General features: G+C 38.9%; 1 protein-coding gene across 3 annotated transcripts in view; it reads right to left on the reverse strand.

The window, feature by feature from the left end:
* LOC110834299 (ETS homologous factor) overlaps positions 1-17361 on the reverse strand; it is a 40597-nt gene extending 23236 nt beyond the window's left edge. The window contains exons 1-2 of one of the 3 annotated variants that reach the window (XM_022073297.2): positions 17191-17361; positions 8697-8807 (exon numbers count right to left, since the gene is read on the reverse strand). In XM_022073297.2, the coding sequence (XP_021928989.1) occupies positions 8697-8807; positions 17191-17239 (160 nt within the window). In that variant the 5' untranslated portion in view covers positions 17240-17361. Of the gene's footprint in view, positions 1-8696; positions 8808-9865; positions 9954-17190 lie in introns of those variants that run through there. The other 2 variants (XM_087353639.1, XM_087353640.1) reach the window with 2 other exon arrangements.
* Positions 17362-20685: the final 3324 nt, after the last annotated feature.

Raw genomic sequence — 20685 nt, forward strand, 5'->3', positions numbered from 1 at the left:
TCTGATTTTTTATTAGTGGGTGATTTTTATAAACGTGATAAGGTGTGATAAGGTTTGAATTCAGCTTCGTTTAAAGTATTACTTATATTGGACCGAGAGGAACCAAATTACACAAGTTTAACAACGTTTGGTCTAGATCCTCCAAGAGGCCAACGAATGTCATTAAAATGCTTTCAATAATGTGATTGACTGATAATACGGTCAGCTGGGCATAACCTCCCCAATATGTGGTTATTTCATGTGCAAATACTTGGGTCAAATAAGGCATACAAAATGTTGATAAATTCCAAAGCAAATTTCCTCCCCTGCTGAGACAAGACGAACTTTCGGAAGATTTGGTTCTTAATCCTCAAAGTCCTATATCCTTGCCCAGAATGAAAATTTGTATCCTTCTCTGCTCAGTCAGATCCTGTGTATATTTACCTTACTGTATTTTTGTTCCAATGCAAACCTTGCTAACTTGTCTGTATTTTACGTCCTCAGATGCTAAGAAAATTTTTGAAGTGACTGTTGACAAATGAAGTCCATGCACAAAATGGTGTAAATTTAATATACCTTATTCAATTCTAAAGGTTTTGACGTCGGTAGATTACACTTAAAATTATTCGTTGTTATGACTTTTTTCCATCGTCTATTTTTTAAAACCCACGACGTTTCGGTGGCTGGTTCTGTCTCCTTCTTCAGGTGAGAGGTACCTACTCTGTTGGGTCCCTTAGATAAAGCTAGTCTCTGTCACTGGACAATATGTATAGTCCAACTATCTCAACATATCCACCTGAGTACAGGTTTTGTCAGCAGATTATAATACGTACATGCTAAAATAAAATTATATGACCGCTCATAAAATGTGATATAGCTAATTGAACACTGTTCTCGCAGTGCTTACAACCTTCTTACCGTTACGGTACCTGCATTTGCTTGTCCCTATTAGTTACAATGACTATAGTGTTTTTCTCTCTAATCATGTGCGATATGTCAAATACACACACACTATTATTCTCGTTTGGAAAATTACTTTCCCAAATAGATCCACAAATTCTGTATTCGGACCGACATCACGACGACACCCTCTTCCCCTCTGCTTTTAGGCGTTCTTGACTCAAAGCAAACACATGAAACATCATATATGAAGGACGCGTCTGATTATGACTTACTAACAATAGCCCCTCCGGAGAAGATCCTATGACTCAGGAGAGAATTATTGTGCAACACTCTCATACTTAAGGCCTCAAGCAAGTTCCCTAGCGTCTGTATTTAAGTTTGATATGTGGTCGTATGAGCGCAATAAACACCGCTTTACATATAGTTGCAAAGGTTCGTCGTACAAATACAAGTTTGAATACGACGCAAAATATTGTCATCACTATAAAATCTACAACTTCTGGCATTTTCTTTTTCGATGTGGTGAAATTCAACGATCTATATCTCTTTGCAGTGTATCTAAAATAAATAAATATTAATACCAGTAAAGTACACAATATAACAAAGAACGTACTTGAGAAATGCGGCCTATACGTAATCCATAACCCCAAACACGCCAAAACTCTTAATCTCTGCTACAGGACAGGTTTTCACGGCCAGAGCAAAAACTTCGACTTGTCTCAGAAAGCCGAAGTTATGCGACATGCCTGAATGTCTCTGACTCCAAGAATTTACTTTTCATATTCAGCTTCACGTTAAAATTATATAGCTTTTTCGTCAATGTCGCAGCCGCATGGTACACGGACGAACATCTGAACGCCCCATCCAAAATTGTCTGGGACCACTAAGGTAATTTATCAAAGTACCAACATCACCACCAAGCAGACTCTATTTCTGTATTTAATTACTCCTCTTAGCCTTCGAAGAAACATAGTGCGCAAATAAAAAACTGAACAAGTTGACCCTGGTCGACCAAGGTCTTCCGTCTCTGAGACTAGATTAGAGTTCATGCAGTATATGAATTTGGTGTTGATTTTTCATCCTGTTTCATCACCGTACCATCTAACGATTCATATTCTAGTCATAAACGAAAGCGCAGACAGGGGCGGCGAACACTGCCATTGTATATGAATACATAGAACCGATTCCATGTACCATATATTGATGGTCAGGACAATCTCTTTCCGATGATAACCCAATCTTTCAGGGATGGCATCTCAACAGTGACCCATGCATCCGACAATAAAGATTTCCGTATCCTTAAACGGTAGCATGCACTTGTAAAACTACTCCAAAAAGTCGCTCGAATCATCAGAGGAGTAACTATCTTTGAGTGATTGACAAGTAGTCATTTGGGTTTGCTCCTAAAGACAGTGGAACATGTCTTTATAGTGCAATACCACACAGATTCAGTTTCCAACCTAACGGTAGTTAATCTCTTGTCATCGTTAAACAATATTTTGTAACAAAATCTAAAGGCGATCTCTTCCAGTGGTATGAATTCCACTGAAATTTGTACGAATACTTTCAAAATGCATTACACTTATTTGTTTCATTTCCCTCTGCTAATTATAAGGACATGTGAAAGAATATGGGGACAAAGGTTAAAAGGAGATAAAAAACGAAGGGGCTAAAGCAAAGGAAGAAAGAAAAACATTCCCGGCAAAATTTCAACTGATTTTACGCCAGTTATGGTAACACATTCTGATCATAGATTAAACAGACTTTTTACACTAAATAGCTTAAACATCACTATATTACGTGACACACCGCAAAAGAGGAAATGTTCAGAACAAACGCTGTTCTCTGACGTCATCAATTTGTGTCTAGTGCCCCATATTTAATACGTATATACCACAACAGGCTGTCTCTGTTTAACTCCATTGTCAGAGTGTCTAATAATAAAATGAAAGGAAATGGTAGCCAGCGAGAAGCTTTGCTGAAAGGTGGTCAGATAAGGTAATTTATGGAAGGTTGTGCGACAAGTCTTTAACCCGGTAGGTTGTTTGCAGTTGAGTGTCTTGGCATAATACACATGTGTTGACAGACAGGTAATACAGTGCTGTTAGTAATTGCTGATATATGTGAAACTCCTGAAACTGTACGAATTAAAAAGACAACGCAAATAACTTTCGTTGTCTGTACAAAATATGCCAAAGCCTAAACTACAAACTGGCAAGGCAATGTGTCCACCCACACGCGTTCTACCGGAACAAATACATTTGAAAAATTATCAATTTTCAAACTTCGGAGCTCAAACTCCAGTTTAAAACATTTCCAGGTCGTTAAATAAACGTGGAAGAAACACAGTGTGAAGATGCGAACTGCATTCAACTGGCCTAGATAGATTCCAGTGGCGGGGTCATGTAAACACCGTACCGAACTTCCGGGCTACAAAAAGGCCGGTAATTTCTTGACTAGATGAGTGACAGGTTCTCATGGGACCGGTCCGCTAGTCAACATATTCCAGTCCTGCCACGTCAAAGCTTATGCAATGTTAAGAACCAAACTGCTTCCTGTTCCGAAGCGATTAATAAGGCCTGCACATATCACCAAGGCTATCATCACGCGCACGAAATTGCCCCCGTAATCACGGTTCCCAGTTTGTAGGGTCATTGGTTAGCACCATTTTCGCGTCTGACAAAGCTGGCAACCCAACTTGCAGCAACGTGATGCACGTTGCTACCCTATCACACTGGACATTATGTACCTACTAACACCACTCTGCGACTCGAAGATTAAGACGACATCGAAAACACGGTACATTTCTGGCTTCTTCTCAGACTTTTTTGTCTAATGTTCGAAAAAGACAACACATTTCGAAAGCCACCTGAACAATTGCACCCGGCGACAAGCGAACAGCCTCTCTATGCGAGAACAGACAATTTACGATAGAGATTATTTATCCCGAAATTCGGTGCTTTCGTGACTAGAACTCTTGATAAACCATAGTGTATCGGGAACAAAACTGACATTAATCGTTATGTTAATTTCTTCAAAACCAAAACATATTTCTTCCTGATTGCTACATCCAACTCAATTTAAAAGGTGTGAAATCTTGCATCGGTCTGTAAATTAACTGATTATTCCTAGGAGAAATGTCCTTTTTGAGCAGCTAATAGTCGATAAGCCAGCCCAGAAAATAATGGTCATTGCCGTATTCATAGTGAATTCTTAGCTCAAGTAACCCAGTCTAAACACTTGCACTCTGTTTCTGCGAGCTCTATTTTAATATTATCCTCCCATCTACGCCTGGGCCTCTCTTAGAAGTTTTCATACTGGAATTTGTTGCGTTATTACATGTTGATTTTTAATTAAGGAAGCAAGTGTGATCATCATAATGTGTAGATCTTGAATTGTATTAACAGGAAGACAAGGAATGAGTAAATTTTGAAATGTCTCAGACCCCAAATCTTGTAAACGTAAGAATATTTTTTAAAAGCCGCCCAATATACAAAACGCTGAAACCAATTTGTTTCTACGATAAATGCTTTCCAACGCCTCGCAGAAAACTTGCAGAGAAACGTGGTTCATACTGCTATTAACAATATAGATGGCACAGGTAAGTTACTTTATAAGATAGGTATTTATGACTCTTTCCGTTAGTCCAGTTAACAGTCCGACGGCCAGGTAACCAATAAAACAATCAGTCACGTTAACAAACAAACGCTTGTTGCTTCTGCAACATCTGCGCTTTTCGAATATGATAGGACTTAACAGTTTCACGAAGGCTTGAATTGAAAATTATACGAGAGATGTAATCGGGGGGAGGGGTTAACAAACAATAGTATTAACAACGGAATTCTGAACTTTTCATGAACTTTAAATGAAGAGTGCAATTCAAGTGTTTCAGCGGAAATGGCCGGAACTAACTTATCGGAGAACCTTATCAGTCAAAGGAAGGTTGAATGCTGAAGTGACATGAAGTTGGGTTGCGTAGTTTGTCATGACAGAGACACACACATCATAGACAACTGGGTTCAATACCCGGACGTTACACGTACGTTTGTGTTAGACAAAGACAGAGCAAACATTCGCCCAACACTTTCCCCACTTTTCACTGTTTTTTACCAAAATAATGGCACTAAATAACCTCTGCAGTTGATAGAACAATCACTGCTGCCTTGGCTTTTCGCAAAACCAATCCATCAGTTTGCCTGGTCGAAGATGGAGTAAGCCTCTTTGCGAACATTGTACAGCGTTATCGACAAATTGTATCAGCACTTTAATTGAAAAACTAATTAATCTCGTCAGATACAAGCGTATACTAAATCTAAATGCGCTTCAGACAGAAACGTCAATTTTAAATGTTGATCTTCCATATTTACGGCACAAACATTTTTTGTAAGATAAATTTTTTTATCTGATAGACATTGGGAGATCTTTCCTGGGTGGTAAACCGGCTAGTGTTTGTATCCAAACACTCACCTTCTCTAGTGCCAAGATTAAAAATGCGTGGAGCTATTTCTCCATTTCCGTAAGTCTTTACGTTGTGATGCTTAATTCAAAACAAGGACAAGTATTATATTTCACTTACGTATTTCGATTTACTGTATATTTAACGATATAAGAAGAGACAAAATATCTGTTCAAATCAAATGTTGACAGATTTATACAGGACACTGAGTACTGAAATATTTTTGACACAAAATTTGTACAATTTCCACGGTACACGAATTTAATTTATGCCTTTAATTTCACTTAGTGGCTTAAAAATAAGACTCCTGTCTGGATCCTTTATTCCACAGGACATATGTTTACAAACACGATAAGCAACAGTATCAACACCAAAAGCGACATTAATGCTGTACTTAGCCACGGTTGGAGAAAGAAGTGCAGATAAGGTAGTCTAACGAACATTATGTATCTAAGCTAAATAAGTAACCCACGTCTAGTGTGTTGGAAACATACTACTCATATACAAATACACTCTTTAGGGTATTATATCAAAATATTAAAGTCAACAGAAGAGATAATAGATTATGAAAGAATTTTAGGGAGTATTCTGGGGAGTTCCAGTTTAAATATAAACTCCGTAGAGTCATGTACAGTCATATTTTTATTTATTTTGCAACTTTACCGGATCCACTCATGAGCCGGGATAGCTCAGTCAGTATAGTGACTAGCTACGGGCTGGACGGCCGGGGTTCGATCCCCAACGGGGGCAGAGGATTTTTCCTCTAGCCTCTGCGTCCAGACCGGCTCTGGGGCCCACCCAGCCTCCTATCCAATGGGTACCGGGGTCCTTTACCGGGGGTAAATCCGGCCGGGGCGTGATGCTGACCACTCACCCCCATCTAGTGCCGGGGTCAAGGAAGAGAGGAGCTACACCTCCACTCACCCCAAACGCCTACATGGCGTATAGTGAGACAGCTTTACTTTACTTTACCAGATCCACTCACTCCATATAACAGGATAAAATTGACGTAAATGATACTGCTTTATTTTTGAAGGCTTATAATATTTAAAAAAAAAGTAACAACGACTGTCGAGTTGCTCAGAACTCTTACAATTACGGAGGCTATCTGTTGTATAATGTCAGCTGGGAGAGCAGTACCAGTGGTAGGATTTGAGGTTTCCATGGCGGTGAGTCTGAAGATAGATGTCTTCTGGGTTGCTGAACCGTGTAGTCTGGTAGAAGAGGTACTTGCTGCCTCCACCATTGCCCTGATGATGGAAGCAGCAAGGACCTCTGAAACGTCGGCAAACTTCTACCAGACGACACGACGCAATAACTCAGAAGACCGCCAACTTAAACTCCAGTGGTTCTCATATTTTCTCCATTCACATGCCTATATTACATGCTGCAACAGGTATATATCCACACCGATCCAATTTTGTCATTCTGTGTCTGTAAAACTCTAGGCCTCTGTTGCTAAAAATGCGTCGTTCAGTAAACGAACCCAAAATACACGAATAACACGGAAAATGTACAACAGCTCACACGTAAATATGTTTTGGATCTGTGTGTGAGATGAACTGGGCGGTGCATGTAGCGCGTGTGGAAGATGTGAGAACTGCACACGATTTGTTAGTGGGAAAATCTGAAGGAAAGAATCACTCAAAATACAAAAGCATAGATGATAGGATAATATTAAAATGGATCTTGAACAAATCAGACGAAGGGAGCGGAATAGTTTCATTTGAATGAGGCGGATTCTGGCAAACACTGTAACGAAATTTCGAGATTAATAAAGGACAGTGAATTCACTGAGCAGATAAGTGAATATTGGTTTCTAAAGAAGGACTCTTAGAAATTAGATGACAAATCATAACAGGACTCTGGCCTGAGTGGGAGGATGAGAAGACGACGAATTTTTAGTCGAGTTTCCTCCTTCTATAAGGAAAAGAAGTTTTATGACGTCAATATGCTGTTCATTAACACAGAAGTACTTCGGAAACTACCATCGAAAAAAAAGTGACACTCACGCCTCCATTTGTGAGTTGTCCTATTCCCGTCTTCGGTGGGTTACTTATTAATCCCTACCAATTCAGTTTTCATAATCTGCCTATCACATCGAATTTGACGACATTTTTGTGATTTTGTACCCACAATAGTGCATCCTCCATCATGACTTCGAAAACAGTTAACATCACCACAACAAACAAAAATTTTTTTTTGTAACATTTAGCTTACTTGTGATGAAGTATGAGGATAATTTAGTAACGTCGTGATGGAAAGGACTCGGACTTCGGATGAGCTAGTTTAGCGAGCGTGGCAGCCAGCTCCAATATGATATATTTTTTTACAATCATTTGCTTTTATTGCTGTCACGTATTTAATTATTTTTCCAGACGGTAGTTGGTAACGAAGTTCAATTCGCGTGTTCTATTTTGCCTTTGTGACAACATTCTGCTACATATTCTTTTTTTAACCATAGATGTGCGAAAATCCTTCGATTTAACATTACAGCACGATTCCAGTACTGGTCTTCTGGGTGTAACGTCGTGTGAACTTGTAGATAGATACCAGCGTTTCTGAGAAACTCTTGCCTCCATCTTCAGGGCTGAAGTTCGCTGTCAGATCCCCAAATCCGACACAACTTAACATTATTCCACTTTCAGTTCTTCTACATTGCTGTGCAATCTGACACATCAAAATAGTACTCATCCCTTCCGATCACCGTACATCGCGATGCAGTTCGTAACAATTACTGCTTCTTGTCCAGAATGTTTTCGGTTGAAATCTCTGTCTAACGATTGTTATTTCGAGCGAGCGATTCTTCGGGCTTGGTTGGGGTGTGTCTGCCCGTCCTACCTTCCGGAACTGTTGACCACATTTCGATAAATTTAGATATTTACGAGATGTACATTCACGACGTACACACACATTCGGTTGATAATAGGAAACTATGAAAAACCAACAGCAGACACTAGGGTTCGAATAAGGGGCATTCCAAATGCAGATCACGCCACTCGGACAGTTTGTTTTGATAAAACAGTGAATGTGAATTCCCCGTTGCGTCACATGGCAGTTGTTGGCTGTGGACACGGAGTCCTTACGTTGAGTAATGGCAGCGATAGCACGTTGAAGCCACATGACATCGTGCGCGAGATTTGCATAACGGATGAGAATATATCAGCATGTTGTCATGAAAGTCAGTAGACTAAGGCGAACGAAACAAAGTTTTATGTAATCAAGCAGACTAAGTCGGGCGGGGACTGTAATAAACCTGGGAGAGATGAGAAATGTCGTGGTATGAAAACTGGAAGAGAGTATTTGTATCTTGTATCGTTGGGATTCGCAGCAAATGACAGCATAGAATTGAACTTACCTACTTCTCTTCCTCGTGAAGATGATGGTGGTATTACCGTGTAGGGCTCTGTATTCCCGTTCGACAGGTGAAAGTGTGCAAGTTCTACTGTACCCCATCGTCCGGGTATTTCTGAAACAAGTAACTGGCATTAAAGGTTCAGCCAAAAGAAAACATCACTCAGCATAGAAAACACAAATTCAACTATGTTGTGTCGAACTGAAGTCATGGACCATCTCCTTTGGACATTATTTATTATGTGTTTTACGTTTTAAAACATAAAAAATTATAATGCGTAAAAATATTCTTTAGAATACTTAACACACTACTGTCACCACATTTTAGAACCACGAAATAAAACTGCTATGAGTTTCTTAAGAAAAACCTATAATGCTTTACATGGATGCATTGTGTTTCTGTCCGTCTGTCAACCCTTTTTGGATCCAACCCAGAGAAAAGTTTAGAAAAAATGAAACTACAGGCCATGCTCTTGGCGCGGAGGCCAGGATTCAATTCAAGGACAATTCATGTGGTAGATAAATTCTTTTCCAAGTAGCTACTTCGATTTTAAATTGCCAATCATCATTCCACTAGCAACAATTCACTCATCATCTTCAGGGACTGGCACAGTGGGTCGATTTGAGAACAATGTGCGGAAGAACACACTCCACTGCCACTTTCTATCAATTAAAATCCCTCTTGACTCCGAATAAGCAGAAGATTTTCCAAGAACAAGTTAAATTGTTGAAAAACTAAATGAATAAATACCACGAGGAACATAGTAATACAAACAACACCCAGACTCAGACAGAGTTGTTACAATGTGAAGAAATATCTTGAGAAAGAAATTATCATTGTTTATGAGCGCTACGCGATATTGCGATGAGTGGTCAGCTTCGCGTTTCGGTCTCTGTACCACTGACACCCGTTGAATAAGAACAGAAAGTGCCCCAGAATCGATCTGTACGCCGTGGTCATTAGCCAGTTAAGAAACAAAAGAAGATTTCCAGAGCGTGTTTCCTCCACAACAGTTGGAACTGCCACCAAGGTACAGGGCTACCTGCACCGACAGAAGGAAATGATAGCTCGTCACCCCGGTTTTTAACCTGTTCATAATCGCACTATCAACAACCGACACACGCTGTGACCCGCCAGGCGAACACCGGGTTACCGGAATGAAATACACTTACTAAGTAATGCACACTATAGTGTCCACCATTATGTCTCGCCATTGACGTTAAATAACTTTTGAACTTAATACAGAAATGTTGAACAAGAGTCGACCATTCCAGTACGGAACATCGCGTTTGAGTGGCTAGCACCTGGAGATGCCGGAAATGCTACTCAGTCCGGAGATCGGGGGGTGGGAAGCAGTTGCAAAATGCGCCTATTAACTTCGACCTGCCTGTAAGAAACGGAGAAGCGCTGAAGGGATTTTCATTAAATTTGATACTGGGAACTTCTAATAAAATGTTTCTACACATGTCAGTTGTGATTAATATCGGGCAACAATGACAGGCACTTTGCATAAATATTTATATGTAGTTTAGCGCGAGGTATTGGCTAGGTGGGGAATCCCAAGGCTACCATGGTTACCTGGGAAATCCCCAGGCACCCAGAAACCTCTGTTGTCACTGGCATCATTCGCGAAGGTCAAATTCTAGCGAACGCTCCAAAACTGCTGTCCTACACGTCCATTTCCTAACTTGTTCCTGCAACTTTCCTCAGTTCTTGCAGCTAAATGCGGGTGTAGTACTTTAAACATCGGCGTCATCGATTTTCACCAATATTATAACTTAATTGAAGATGGGTGATTTAAGCAATTCCAAATAAAATGAGTGAAGCATGTAAATAAATAAAATAAAGAAGCTATTTTATAACACGTTGTGGATCTTTTGTCAATCACAACCTCAACAGACATTCTGGCTACAAACACATTTCATGCCTAAGAACAGTAAAAACTGACGTCGAACTAGCGATGGGAAGGTACTATACAATGTGATACCCTCCACACAAGCCCGCACATTTATAGAGATTAGCATGGTGAATCAGTCTTCGGTCGTGACCTCTTGGCCATCGAAATGACGCAAAGGGGAACGCCAGACCACTGTAGTTGTCGTTACAATGCACTCAACAAGAAGCGAACTAACCACTTCTGCTAAAAGACTTGCTCTCCCTCCACCAGTTTGTGTAATGAAAGATATGAAATTGTATGACATTCCATTAAAGTGGTAGGAATATACAATTAGACCTCTGGCTTCATTCGCAGGTCGTCCAGATAGTCCAATACAGTTGTCCGCCTTTGATAATCTTTGCGTATTGTTTTACATCAGCGTTCTCTCTAAAGTTCCTTACATAAATGGTGATGAAGGGGAGGGGGGAGTGCGGAGTTACAGAATAACAGATCTAATAAAGTAATTAATTCCAGAATACCTGCAAGTGAAAAGGGATAACAACTAATTAGTAACATCTGGTACCAAGTTTCCCTTAACTAGTCGATACACACTCAAACTATTCCTGAAATATCTTGATTTGAAGCCTTCTCGACGACTGAATGCAATAATGTCTTCTCGGGCGATCAGTCATGCCAGTGTGAAACAATTTGAAACGTTTCGGAGAATGTCTGTGCCTCTATCATCAGGGACTGAATATGACGGCGACAGGGACAATGTCCAAAACGTTGAAAATTCACTCCATACAGACGCGACTTGTCGCCCGAGAAGATTTCTCTGCAGGTGGTTTGTTCTCAGGGATGTTTCATTATTCCATCACAGATGTTTTGAATTAATATTTTATATCTCACTAGAAGGGACCACAATTTTTCATTTTACCTTAAACCTTGCATAAAAAATATTTAAAGACAATGGTTTGGTGAAAGAGAAAATGTGGTCGACACGAGACGATCAAAAACAAGGCAAATTAAACCTGTTCCTTCAGCATTAATTAATTCAGCAGTAGCACTGACACATGTGCAGATATAGTCTCAAATAAGACAAAAATATCCCTGGCAAATAAAATGTGTTCTATTTTCCTGCAGGATTTCCAGAAACCAGAGCTGCAATCAATTGTAAATATGCATGCGTAATCAGTTCAGTCACTTTCAACGAACAAACAGATGGGCAAGTTCTAGCCGGTTTCCGTGTTCTTTCTTAAAATCGCAAACCGTTTCCATAAAATAGTTATTAAAATATATTTTCCTTAAAAAAACCAAGGCTGTCTATTTTAGGTGGGTCTTTGTCATCGCCACGGCATGGCGTGTCCTTAAGTTGCAGACAGAGGGGAACTCCAAGTACTTTAACGTAACAAGGATATTTGAAAACAGGGCGATGAGACAAATATTTGGACTTAAGAGGGACAAAGTGGCAGGAAGTCGGAGAGGATATAACAACGAGTAACCCCATAATTTGTACTCTTCAACAAATATTACCTCGTTACAATTCAACGGAGATTGGCTTATTTCATACTTTTATCCATCACACTCTTTCTTCATTTATTTTATCTCCTTCCTTCTCCGGTATATCTTTGTCATCCCTTCCGTACCTCAGTGTCTTCGGCCCTTCTCACCCTTCCTTGCAAGTGTCCCTCCATTTTTAGCTCACACATTAGATCACATTATAAATAGGCTACAAATATATATTTACAGATGTGGCACAAACACATGTACGTAATTAGAAACGAATATAACATAAAATAAAAAATATTTCATAAAACGCTTCATTTCAGGAGAACAATAATGACGGTATCAGCTGTTCCATTTCAATGTTTTCCACTACGTCCGCCCCCTGAACTCTGTTGGTATTTAGGTAATACAAAAGTATTAGTTGATACAAATTTTTAATTGCTGGATGGGTTGGATCATTGTAGATACAATGTACAGACCACTGTATGACGACCCTTACTGTTATCACTTGATTTTATACTTTTTTGTTGAAAGTTGTATAATTTATTTAAAATTTCATGTCATCTTGTAGGTGGTACAAAGCCCAAACATTCTTCCGAAACGTTGTAAACTACCTAAATGACTCAAAAGCGTCACAACTCAGAAAACCACAATCGACCATTACGTAAATCGAAAATCACATGACTCTTAAGGAGGTTCAGTTTCAACACACTGTCATGTGACAAAAATCACGCGTTCATTATTCTCCTTTCCCGTGATGCGTGATAAAGCAGCGTCCGTGTTGTTCTGAGGAGCGCATTTGCATTAGTTCGTGAGGCGGGCACGTACTCCGTCCCCAGCCGCTAGGAAATATTCGCATCGACGTCTATTTTTCTGTACATATTTTTAAAATTCGTATATAGCTATATAAGTAGTAAAGCCTTGCAATACACAATGATTAATCAATACGTTCAATTATGGGATAAACAGGACATCTTCGTTCGTTCGTCCGTCCGTTCTAAACCTTTACATGGAAAGTTGATGAAGTATGAAAATAATTTCTCATATATTGTTGACAGTGGTATAAGTTATTACCATACTGGTACTTGTTTGTGTAGTTGCTCTACATTCTAAAATGCTTTACTGTCGTTTGTCATACACATTATGTAGGCCTACACACATGTATTATTAAAGTAAACCGGTCGTTATTAATTGATAATGGCAATATGCCATATACCTGATGTAGTTTTAAAGAGATTGTAAAATTTCATGATCGCTATAAGCAGAGGTAATTACAAACAAAAATAGATAACTTTATAATTACTGGAAATTTAAATACTAAAATTTGTAAATTTGCCCATTACAAGAATTGTCTGACTTACGGAGAGGAGCATATTGATGGCAATGAAAATGAACTAAGACACAATTTGTAACTTTTACTCAATGACCAATGCCTCTTTTTTCGAAAGCATGCCCAGACACATAATTAAACTGGACAGAATTTAAATCCGCAATTACCACTTATAAATTTCCCAGCTGATCAGTCTTTTTGGAGAAGTCACTCGACTTCTCAAGAAATTTCCAGCTTTTATGGAACCCGGAGATTCATTACAATACTCAAAAGAGTCCACCTGTGGACCTTGTACTGACTCAGATGAATCCAGTCCACAAAGAATCAATGTTAAGTTAAAACATTCATTCTTATGAAGTTCTGTTGGTGGTATATTTCACGTCACTGTCAGTACCTCGGAATGTAAAGTGTCTGGCGATAGCACGATTAATGAATTCAAAAGAATACGGAAGTGACGGTAACGGCCTAATTTAAAGTACAATCCTGGAGGGACTGAAGAAAACTACAGAAACCTTCAGTCCGAACAGCCGTTCTCCGGGCAAGATTTGAGCGATGTCCTATAAAATATTAGTTTAAGATATGTCAATACAGGAATTTTGTTCACAATGAAGACGAAGATGGTTGTCTTCTCGGTTGTAGCGCCGTGTAGTCTGGTAGAAGTTTTTCCAACATTTCAGAGGTCCTTGTTGCCTCCATACTCAGGGCCTCCATCATCAGGGCGAAGATAGAAGTAGCAAAGACCTATAAAACGTCGGTAAACTTCTACTAGACCACACGGCGTCAAAACCCGTAAGACAGTCATCTCGCCCCCATGAGACCCTCAAATCCTACTAAATAAAGATGGAGTTGGGGTAATGTGCTGCTTGTTTCGACCTATCGCATCATCAACGGCGGTGATATATGAAGGTAAGTGTTGATGAAATTGAATGACAGTTGACAACCGAAGTATCCACCGGACCTTGGCATTGAATCTGGACCTCTGGAGTGAAAAGTCGGAACCAAAGACCTTGGTGACTGAAACAACAGTGTAAAAAGCGTTACCCATATTCTACATATTTTCATACCCCATTTTATTCCCCCCCCCCTTTTGAGGCTCTGTGACACGGAGTAAACGGGAAGAAGGTTATTTATTTGCAATAAATAAAGATTGTGGTATCATAATTGTAAGACTGGTATAAAAATATTTAGTCTTATTTGCTTGGTTAACTTTGTTATTGCCTACCATTACAAATCTCAATTGAAATCAGTGTCGATAACACAAATACAGTAGTGAACCTATTCTGTGAATATTAAGTAACAAACAACATTGTACATTGTCCAGCATGTATGTCTTCTGCCGGTCAATAAATGTCGTACTTTTACGGAATACAAAGGTTCATCAGCATGTTCACAAAAGCCCGCTAGTGGATCTCATCGTGAGCCATTTTAATCATCATAACTTTGACGGAGCAGCTGGCGTTATGACCAAGCAGAACAATGTCCACATTGTGACAACTGTGAACACCACAACTTATCTATCTGAGTTGCGAATTAAGATAATCTTCCCATGGTCGACCAGTTCTCCCAAATGGTTTCAGAACCCAAGAGGAGGATGGAGAAATGTGCATAATGAGAATATTCATTTGTTGTACTCTTCAGCAGATATTACAGTAAAACCTCTCTAACTTGGACACTTGCCGTTCCACGATAATGTGTCCAACTTACAGAGGTGTCCAGGATAGAGGGAAAGGGGAAAAGCATCTTTTCAAATTGTGGTGTAATGACAATGTGGTAATTGTAGAGTATTATGGAGCCCTTCCCCCCCCCCAAAAAGGGAATTACTGATAACAAAAATCAAAAGGGTAAATTAAATTTTTACAAATTTTGTTTTCACTAAATTAAACTTGCCTGGATAAGTTCAAAGGGAAGGGCACCAATACTTTACGTTTATCGACAATGTAATCTAGTTACTTACATAATCTAACTACTGTAGGCTTGCTCAAATTAAGAATTAATGACAATAATAATAATCTTTTGAAACCCACTCTCATGGTTGCAATGTTCAGAATGTATTTTTTTAATTGTACTTACGGCATTAGCTCAACATATGATGTCACTTATTTCTTGTAAAAATTTCGTCACAAGACACTGCCTTTTGCTTTTATCTTGGAATTTGTCCATTCCCTTTCTAATTTTCGTAGCAATCGGAATAAAGTTTAAACCATTCCTGGTTGACTATGAGGGAAAGCATACCTTTCCAATTTCTATTAACACTGTTTAACTCAGTTGCAAGCACTGTACTGACAAAGTTAAAACTCCAGTGAGGGGTTCAACAAAAGAATAACTATACACTTTCACTGGATTCCAATGATGTGTTCAATGTCTCACACCCTCAACCATAAGCTAATCCTCAGGTAGAAGGCATTCATCAGTCAGAAATTCAAAACAACAAAATACTAACTGTAAACGTTTCCCATAAAAGCCTTGAAGCTAAGTGAATGCATGCACCTGTCCAACTTACAACAAAAGGGGTGACCAAGTTCCAGGATAAAGGGGTGTCCAAGATATAGGCTATTGTGGATATGTAAAATTATAGGATATTCGCCGGTTCCAATTAAAAGTTTCCAATATAGAGGGGTGTCCAGGATATAGGGGTGTCCAACTAGAGGGGTTTTACTGTATTAGGGTAACCAAATGCAGGAAGATGGAATGGGATGTAACACGCATTGAGGAAAAATAAATTCGGACAAAACTTTAGTCAAAAGACCTGAAGGGAAGAGTCTGCTTCGGCGAAGCACAGACAGATGGGAGGACAATATGAACATGGACTTAAATAAAGCAGGCTGTGCGGGGTTGTATTGGATTCAACTGGCTGAGGACAGAGACCAATGTAAACACGGTAATGAACCTTTGGGATCCACAAAAGGCGAAGAATTTATTTATCAGTTTCTCAAGAAGGTTTCTTCTCCAGACAGTTAGTTACATATGAAGGTATATATATGCTGCATATCAACTCTGTGCGTGTTTTCAGTTGACACAGCCTATGCTATATAAAATCTGCTGTCGATAAATCATAGCTTTAATGACCTAAATTTCTTGGTCTACATAAGTATCCTGAGATTTGTGGTTTTCCTCAGTCCTTCCCAATCAAATGGTTATACAGAACATTTTCTATTCCACGATGGCTTTCACATCATTCCGAATTCGTCATTCATAATCACTCTCCCTTTCAATCCTGCATTACCTACACAGCTGTCAATTAAAATACCAGTAATCAAATAGTACAAAAGGCAATGTAGGTCAGTACGCTATTACATAACGAGTAACGGAAGACAATATTATTTTAGACCTCATTTTATCCCGGACTGTATACGAAGCACAAATACCTAGCTGCATTATTAATTGTGTTCATGATACCCTCAGAACGTGAAACAGGCGTCTTGGCAGGACAGAGCGTTACTCTAGTTGTAGTTAATTATCGGCCATGACGAGCCTTCGAGTTAACAAACTGAGCGAGTAGATGGTTGAATTTCTTTAGAAAATCAACAGTAATAATTGTACTTTTCATACAGGCCGTATTTCTGATATGTAATATAATTACATAAACAATATAAGTATAGAATTGATTTCTCAGAGACCTATATGTGATTCTGTTGTAAACACACTCTAAATGTAAATTACGTCACACATTAAGAATACAGCTACTCGGTCAGAATTCTGTTCCACTATAGAACGAATTTCAAAGCAACTATTTCTTGTAGAGAAAGAGTACAAGAAGCTAGATAATTAATTAAACTAAAACTAACCTCTTCCTACGTCTCCATGCCAAAGATAACCGCTGGAAACTTGCTGCATATTGTATGTGAAAACAAATGTCGAAATTCAACAGAAGGCTGGACAAACTTCGAAATGTAATTACTTGTTAACCAATGAACACTGGAAGGGTTATGCTGAAACTCCAAGCTTCATTTCGTACTGAATAAGGAACAAGTATTATGGTAAGGGGGAGGGGGTATGTTACAGGGCGTGGAAAAGCAAAAAGTAATATAATAGGATTACCCATCGTTTATTCAAATACGACATACGTAGACGAAGACAGACACGAAGGAAAGAGACGGATAAGTGGTTAAAAGATAACGACTCCACCAATCAGGATGCACGAGGTAGGAGGAAAAAGTATCATATTCTCTGGACAGATTATTTGTACTTGTCATGATCAAATTTGGCCTATCTCCTCTCCGTAACATCATAATTAGCAAATGAGTAACTAACTGAATACGATGCCGCAGTTGATAGATTATATGCAATCGCTTAAAATGCTTAAAATATAATCCCACTTAGCACAGTCTTTGCAGTTTTATTTTTGGTATAGAAAACAGTTCATAGATGTTTTCACCTTTACTGAGAGGCAAACAAACACGAACTTAACCGCCATTTTGTCTGAGATAATGATATAATTTCGGCCGCTGTATGATAACTTAAGATTACACCCTTGTTGTGGAGCACCAATCAAATCCTGAGGTACAGCCTCAATATTAAAAAAATATTGGCTCGTCCTGATAATGCATGGGTGAAATATAGCTAACATATTCTTAAAAAAATATGGTAAATTCCAAATATCTGAAAACGAGTGCACGACAAAAACATAATTTCGAGATAGCAGGAGGATACTTTGAATATAGGATCAGACGATCAGGAAGTCTAGAGCTCCTACTGTTTCATGGTAACACAGGCCAATATAAAAAGAATAGAAATTATGAATCACGCACGTTTCGAAACCCGCACCTCACATATGTGAATAACTCGTGACCGATTATAACCACGCAGACATATAGTAATTTGGAATGATAATTAGCAAAAAAAATCAATTTATCACTATGATTTACAAAATACATGAAGGGTACAAAAACTGTTGACCATTTGTGCAGAATAAGCACGCATCCATTACAAAGACCAAATAATGTTGTTTAGGGAAATAATCGCTTTTTTCTGAGAATCATACGAAATCCGTAAATACTCTGTGGAAAAAGTAAACAGTTACTGATACAGGTGGTATAATTAGCATCCACTGAGCCTAAAATCGTTACGCTGAAACCATGAAAGGTATTATAATGGTGGTTTACGCTGTAGCATAAAATGTGGACACATATACGTTATGTATACTGTTGAGTTGTCCAGAAATTATAAATCTCATTATGAACGTAAAGCTAATGAAAATCTTAATGTTAAGATATACAGACAGAAAAAACTAAACCACCTTCCTTTGACACAAAAAGGGACTCTTGTCTCTTACGTTAGTGTTTTTCAGATATTTTTGTAGAAATATTCTTAAATACGTAATATCTACACCGCACTAATATACATTTACTTTGGGGCGCTGCTCGACGCGGGGCCGGTGGTCACCACCACGATTCGTGGTATCCTAGGGCCGGCCCTGGTCATGCATAAAAGCATATTTCGAGATTCATTCTCATTTCATTACAAACTGACGAAGTGGCAAAATCAGGAAGCTGATTCGCAAACCTTATGGAAGATACTGACTTGGAAACACAAATATACATCACAACATAATGATATGGACCTCAGATATATGGGATTTACCACAGTCAGGAGTGGATTCAATTGTGGAAGTTGAAGAGCAGGTCTGCAGTGAAAGTAATTCATTTTAAATGTTGGAAAATCTGATAGTGGGGCAGGTTTTTGGTTCTACCCACCAGCAAACATTCCACCGACTCTCCATCACATGTATAACCGACCCCAGCCATTAGTGACTGGTACAATAGATCCATTTGAGACAATCAAAGGACTTAGTCTCGACCCGTCGAGACTGCTGAATGAAAGTCCTGTACCAGGGAACTGACCTTAGACCAATAAATCTAACTAGTTTTTATTAGTGAAATAAGAGGGCATTAATAACGGCAAATCAGTAATTTTAGGGTAATACCGCGCGCTAGGTGTGAGGATCACACTGGAAATGACCGCCTACACGAGGAATGGAAGTTTGATCGCAGACCGTGCGATCGACTGATCTCAACCAACGATCATGTCGCGTACCTAAACAGATTCATAGTCTCAATATGACCTGGAAGAGGCCAGAAGGCCTAATAAGAAAGAAAGGCAACACATAGTTAATTAGTTGACATGAAATATGTTCCATGCATCTGAGATTTGAGGTCCTGACGGCGGTAAGGATGTGGATTGCGATCCTAATGGCTGTGACTAATCATTTATTCTTGTAAGTGGTTACAATTGTTTGGAAGAACACAACGCTTTCATTCTATTTACAAAGAATTTGCATATAGACCATATAATCACAAGTGCGATTTGCACTGTCTTAGTTTTCTTCAAAACGCAACAGCAGTAATTGTAAACCACGACATAACAAAGAATAATATGGACAGATGATTAAGTAGATGAGGTACTGAAGTAATAGTTCTATCAGAATCACAAAATAAACTAGAACGCACTAAAAATATACATTTAATGTTAAGTATTCGGAGGAGGTTAGCCTTGCAATAACGCGTTCTTCGTAGATGGGAAGTACGTATACCTACTGGAATTAAACCCAGAGTAAGTGCCATGAGATGCTTAGACAGACATCATAATTGAGAACTTAATCAGTAGCATATGGGCCGAAATTAATTAATTCGCCCAATAACAGAAAGAAATGCCTGTTTGGAATTGGAATCACTGGAATTATTCTTTTAGGGATAGTACAGCTTTAAATATGCAGTTGTTAGTGGCGAAGCTACAAGTAATGCTAATTATTTGAACTGACACATTTAAGGCAATGAAGACGAGGATGAATAACGAATATAATTGTAATATTTCCTTCGTAACGTAAAACGTTTTTTAATACTGAAACTTCATACACTAACAAGGAAGTTTATAACAGGATAGCCTGATTATAAAACTGCACATGTGCGCCAACAGAATTGCTGTTTCTCGGCGAAGAGAACATACAAGCGTGCGAAAACTAAGCGCTCAGAAAAATCTTTGGTCTTAAGACGGACTAAGTAAATCGGAAATTGAGGAAATTATACAACGCGATTTATACAAGTGACACAGTATTATAGACCAGTAAAATAAAGGAGGCCACGATAAGTTGATTTTGTGACTAATGTGGCGGAAAAAATGTTTTCCCGTGCACAATGCTGCTGGGCAGGGGACAACTTTTAGAAAACGTCAGCTTCAAATCCGAGAAAATGAGACACGAGGATAATATTAAGGTGGATCACGTGGAGATGGGTTGTGAAGATGGGACTGACCGAGTGCCATGTACAATGGCTAGCTTGGGTATT

This window comes from Zootermopsis nevadensis, unplaced genomic scaffold, assembly GCF_977971745.1.
Source record: "Zootermopsis nevadensis isolate Lab colony 2312 unplaced genomic scaffold, Znev_1.0 Znev_ptg000022l, whole genome shotgun sequence".
Taxonomy (NCBI): domain Eukaryota; kingdom Metazoa; phylum Arthropoda; class Insecta; order Blattodea; family Termopsidae; genus Zootermopsis; species Zootermopsis nevadensis.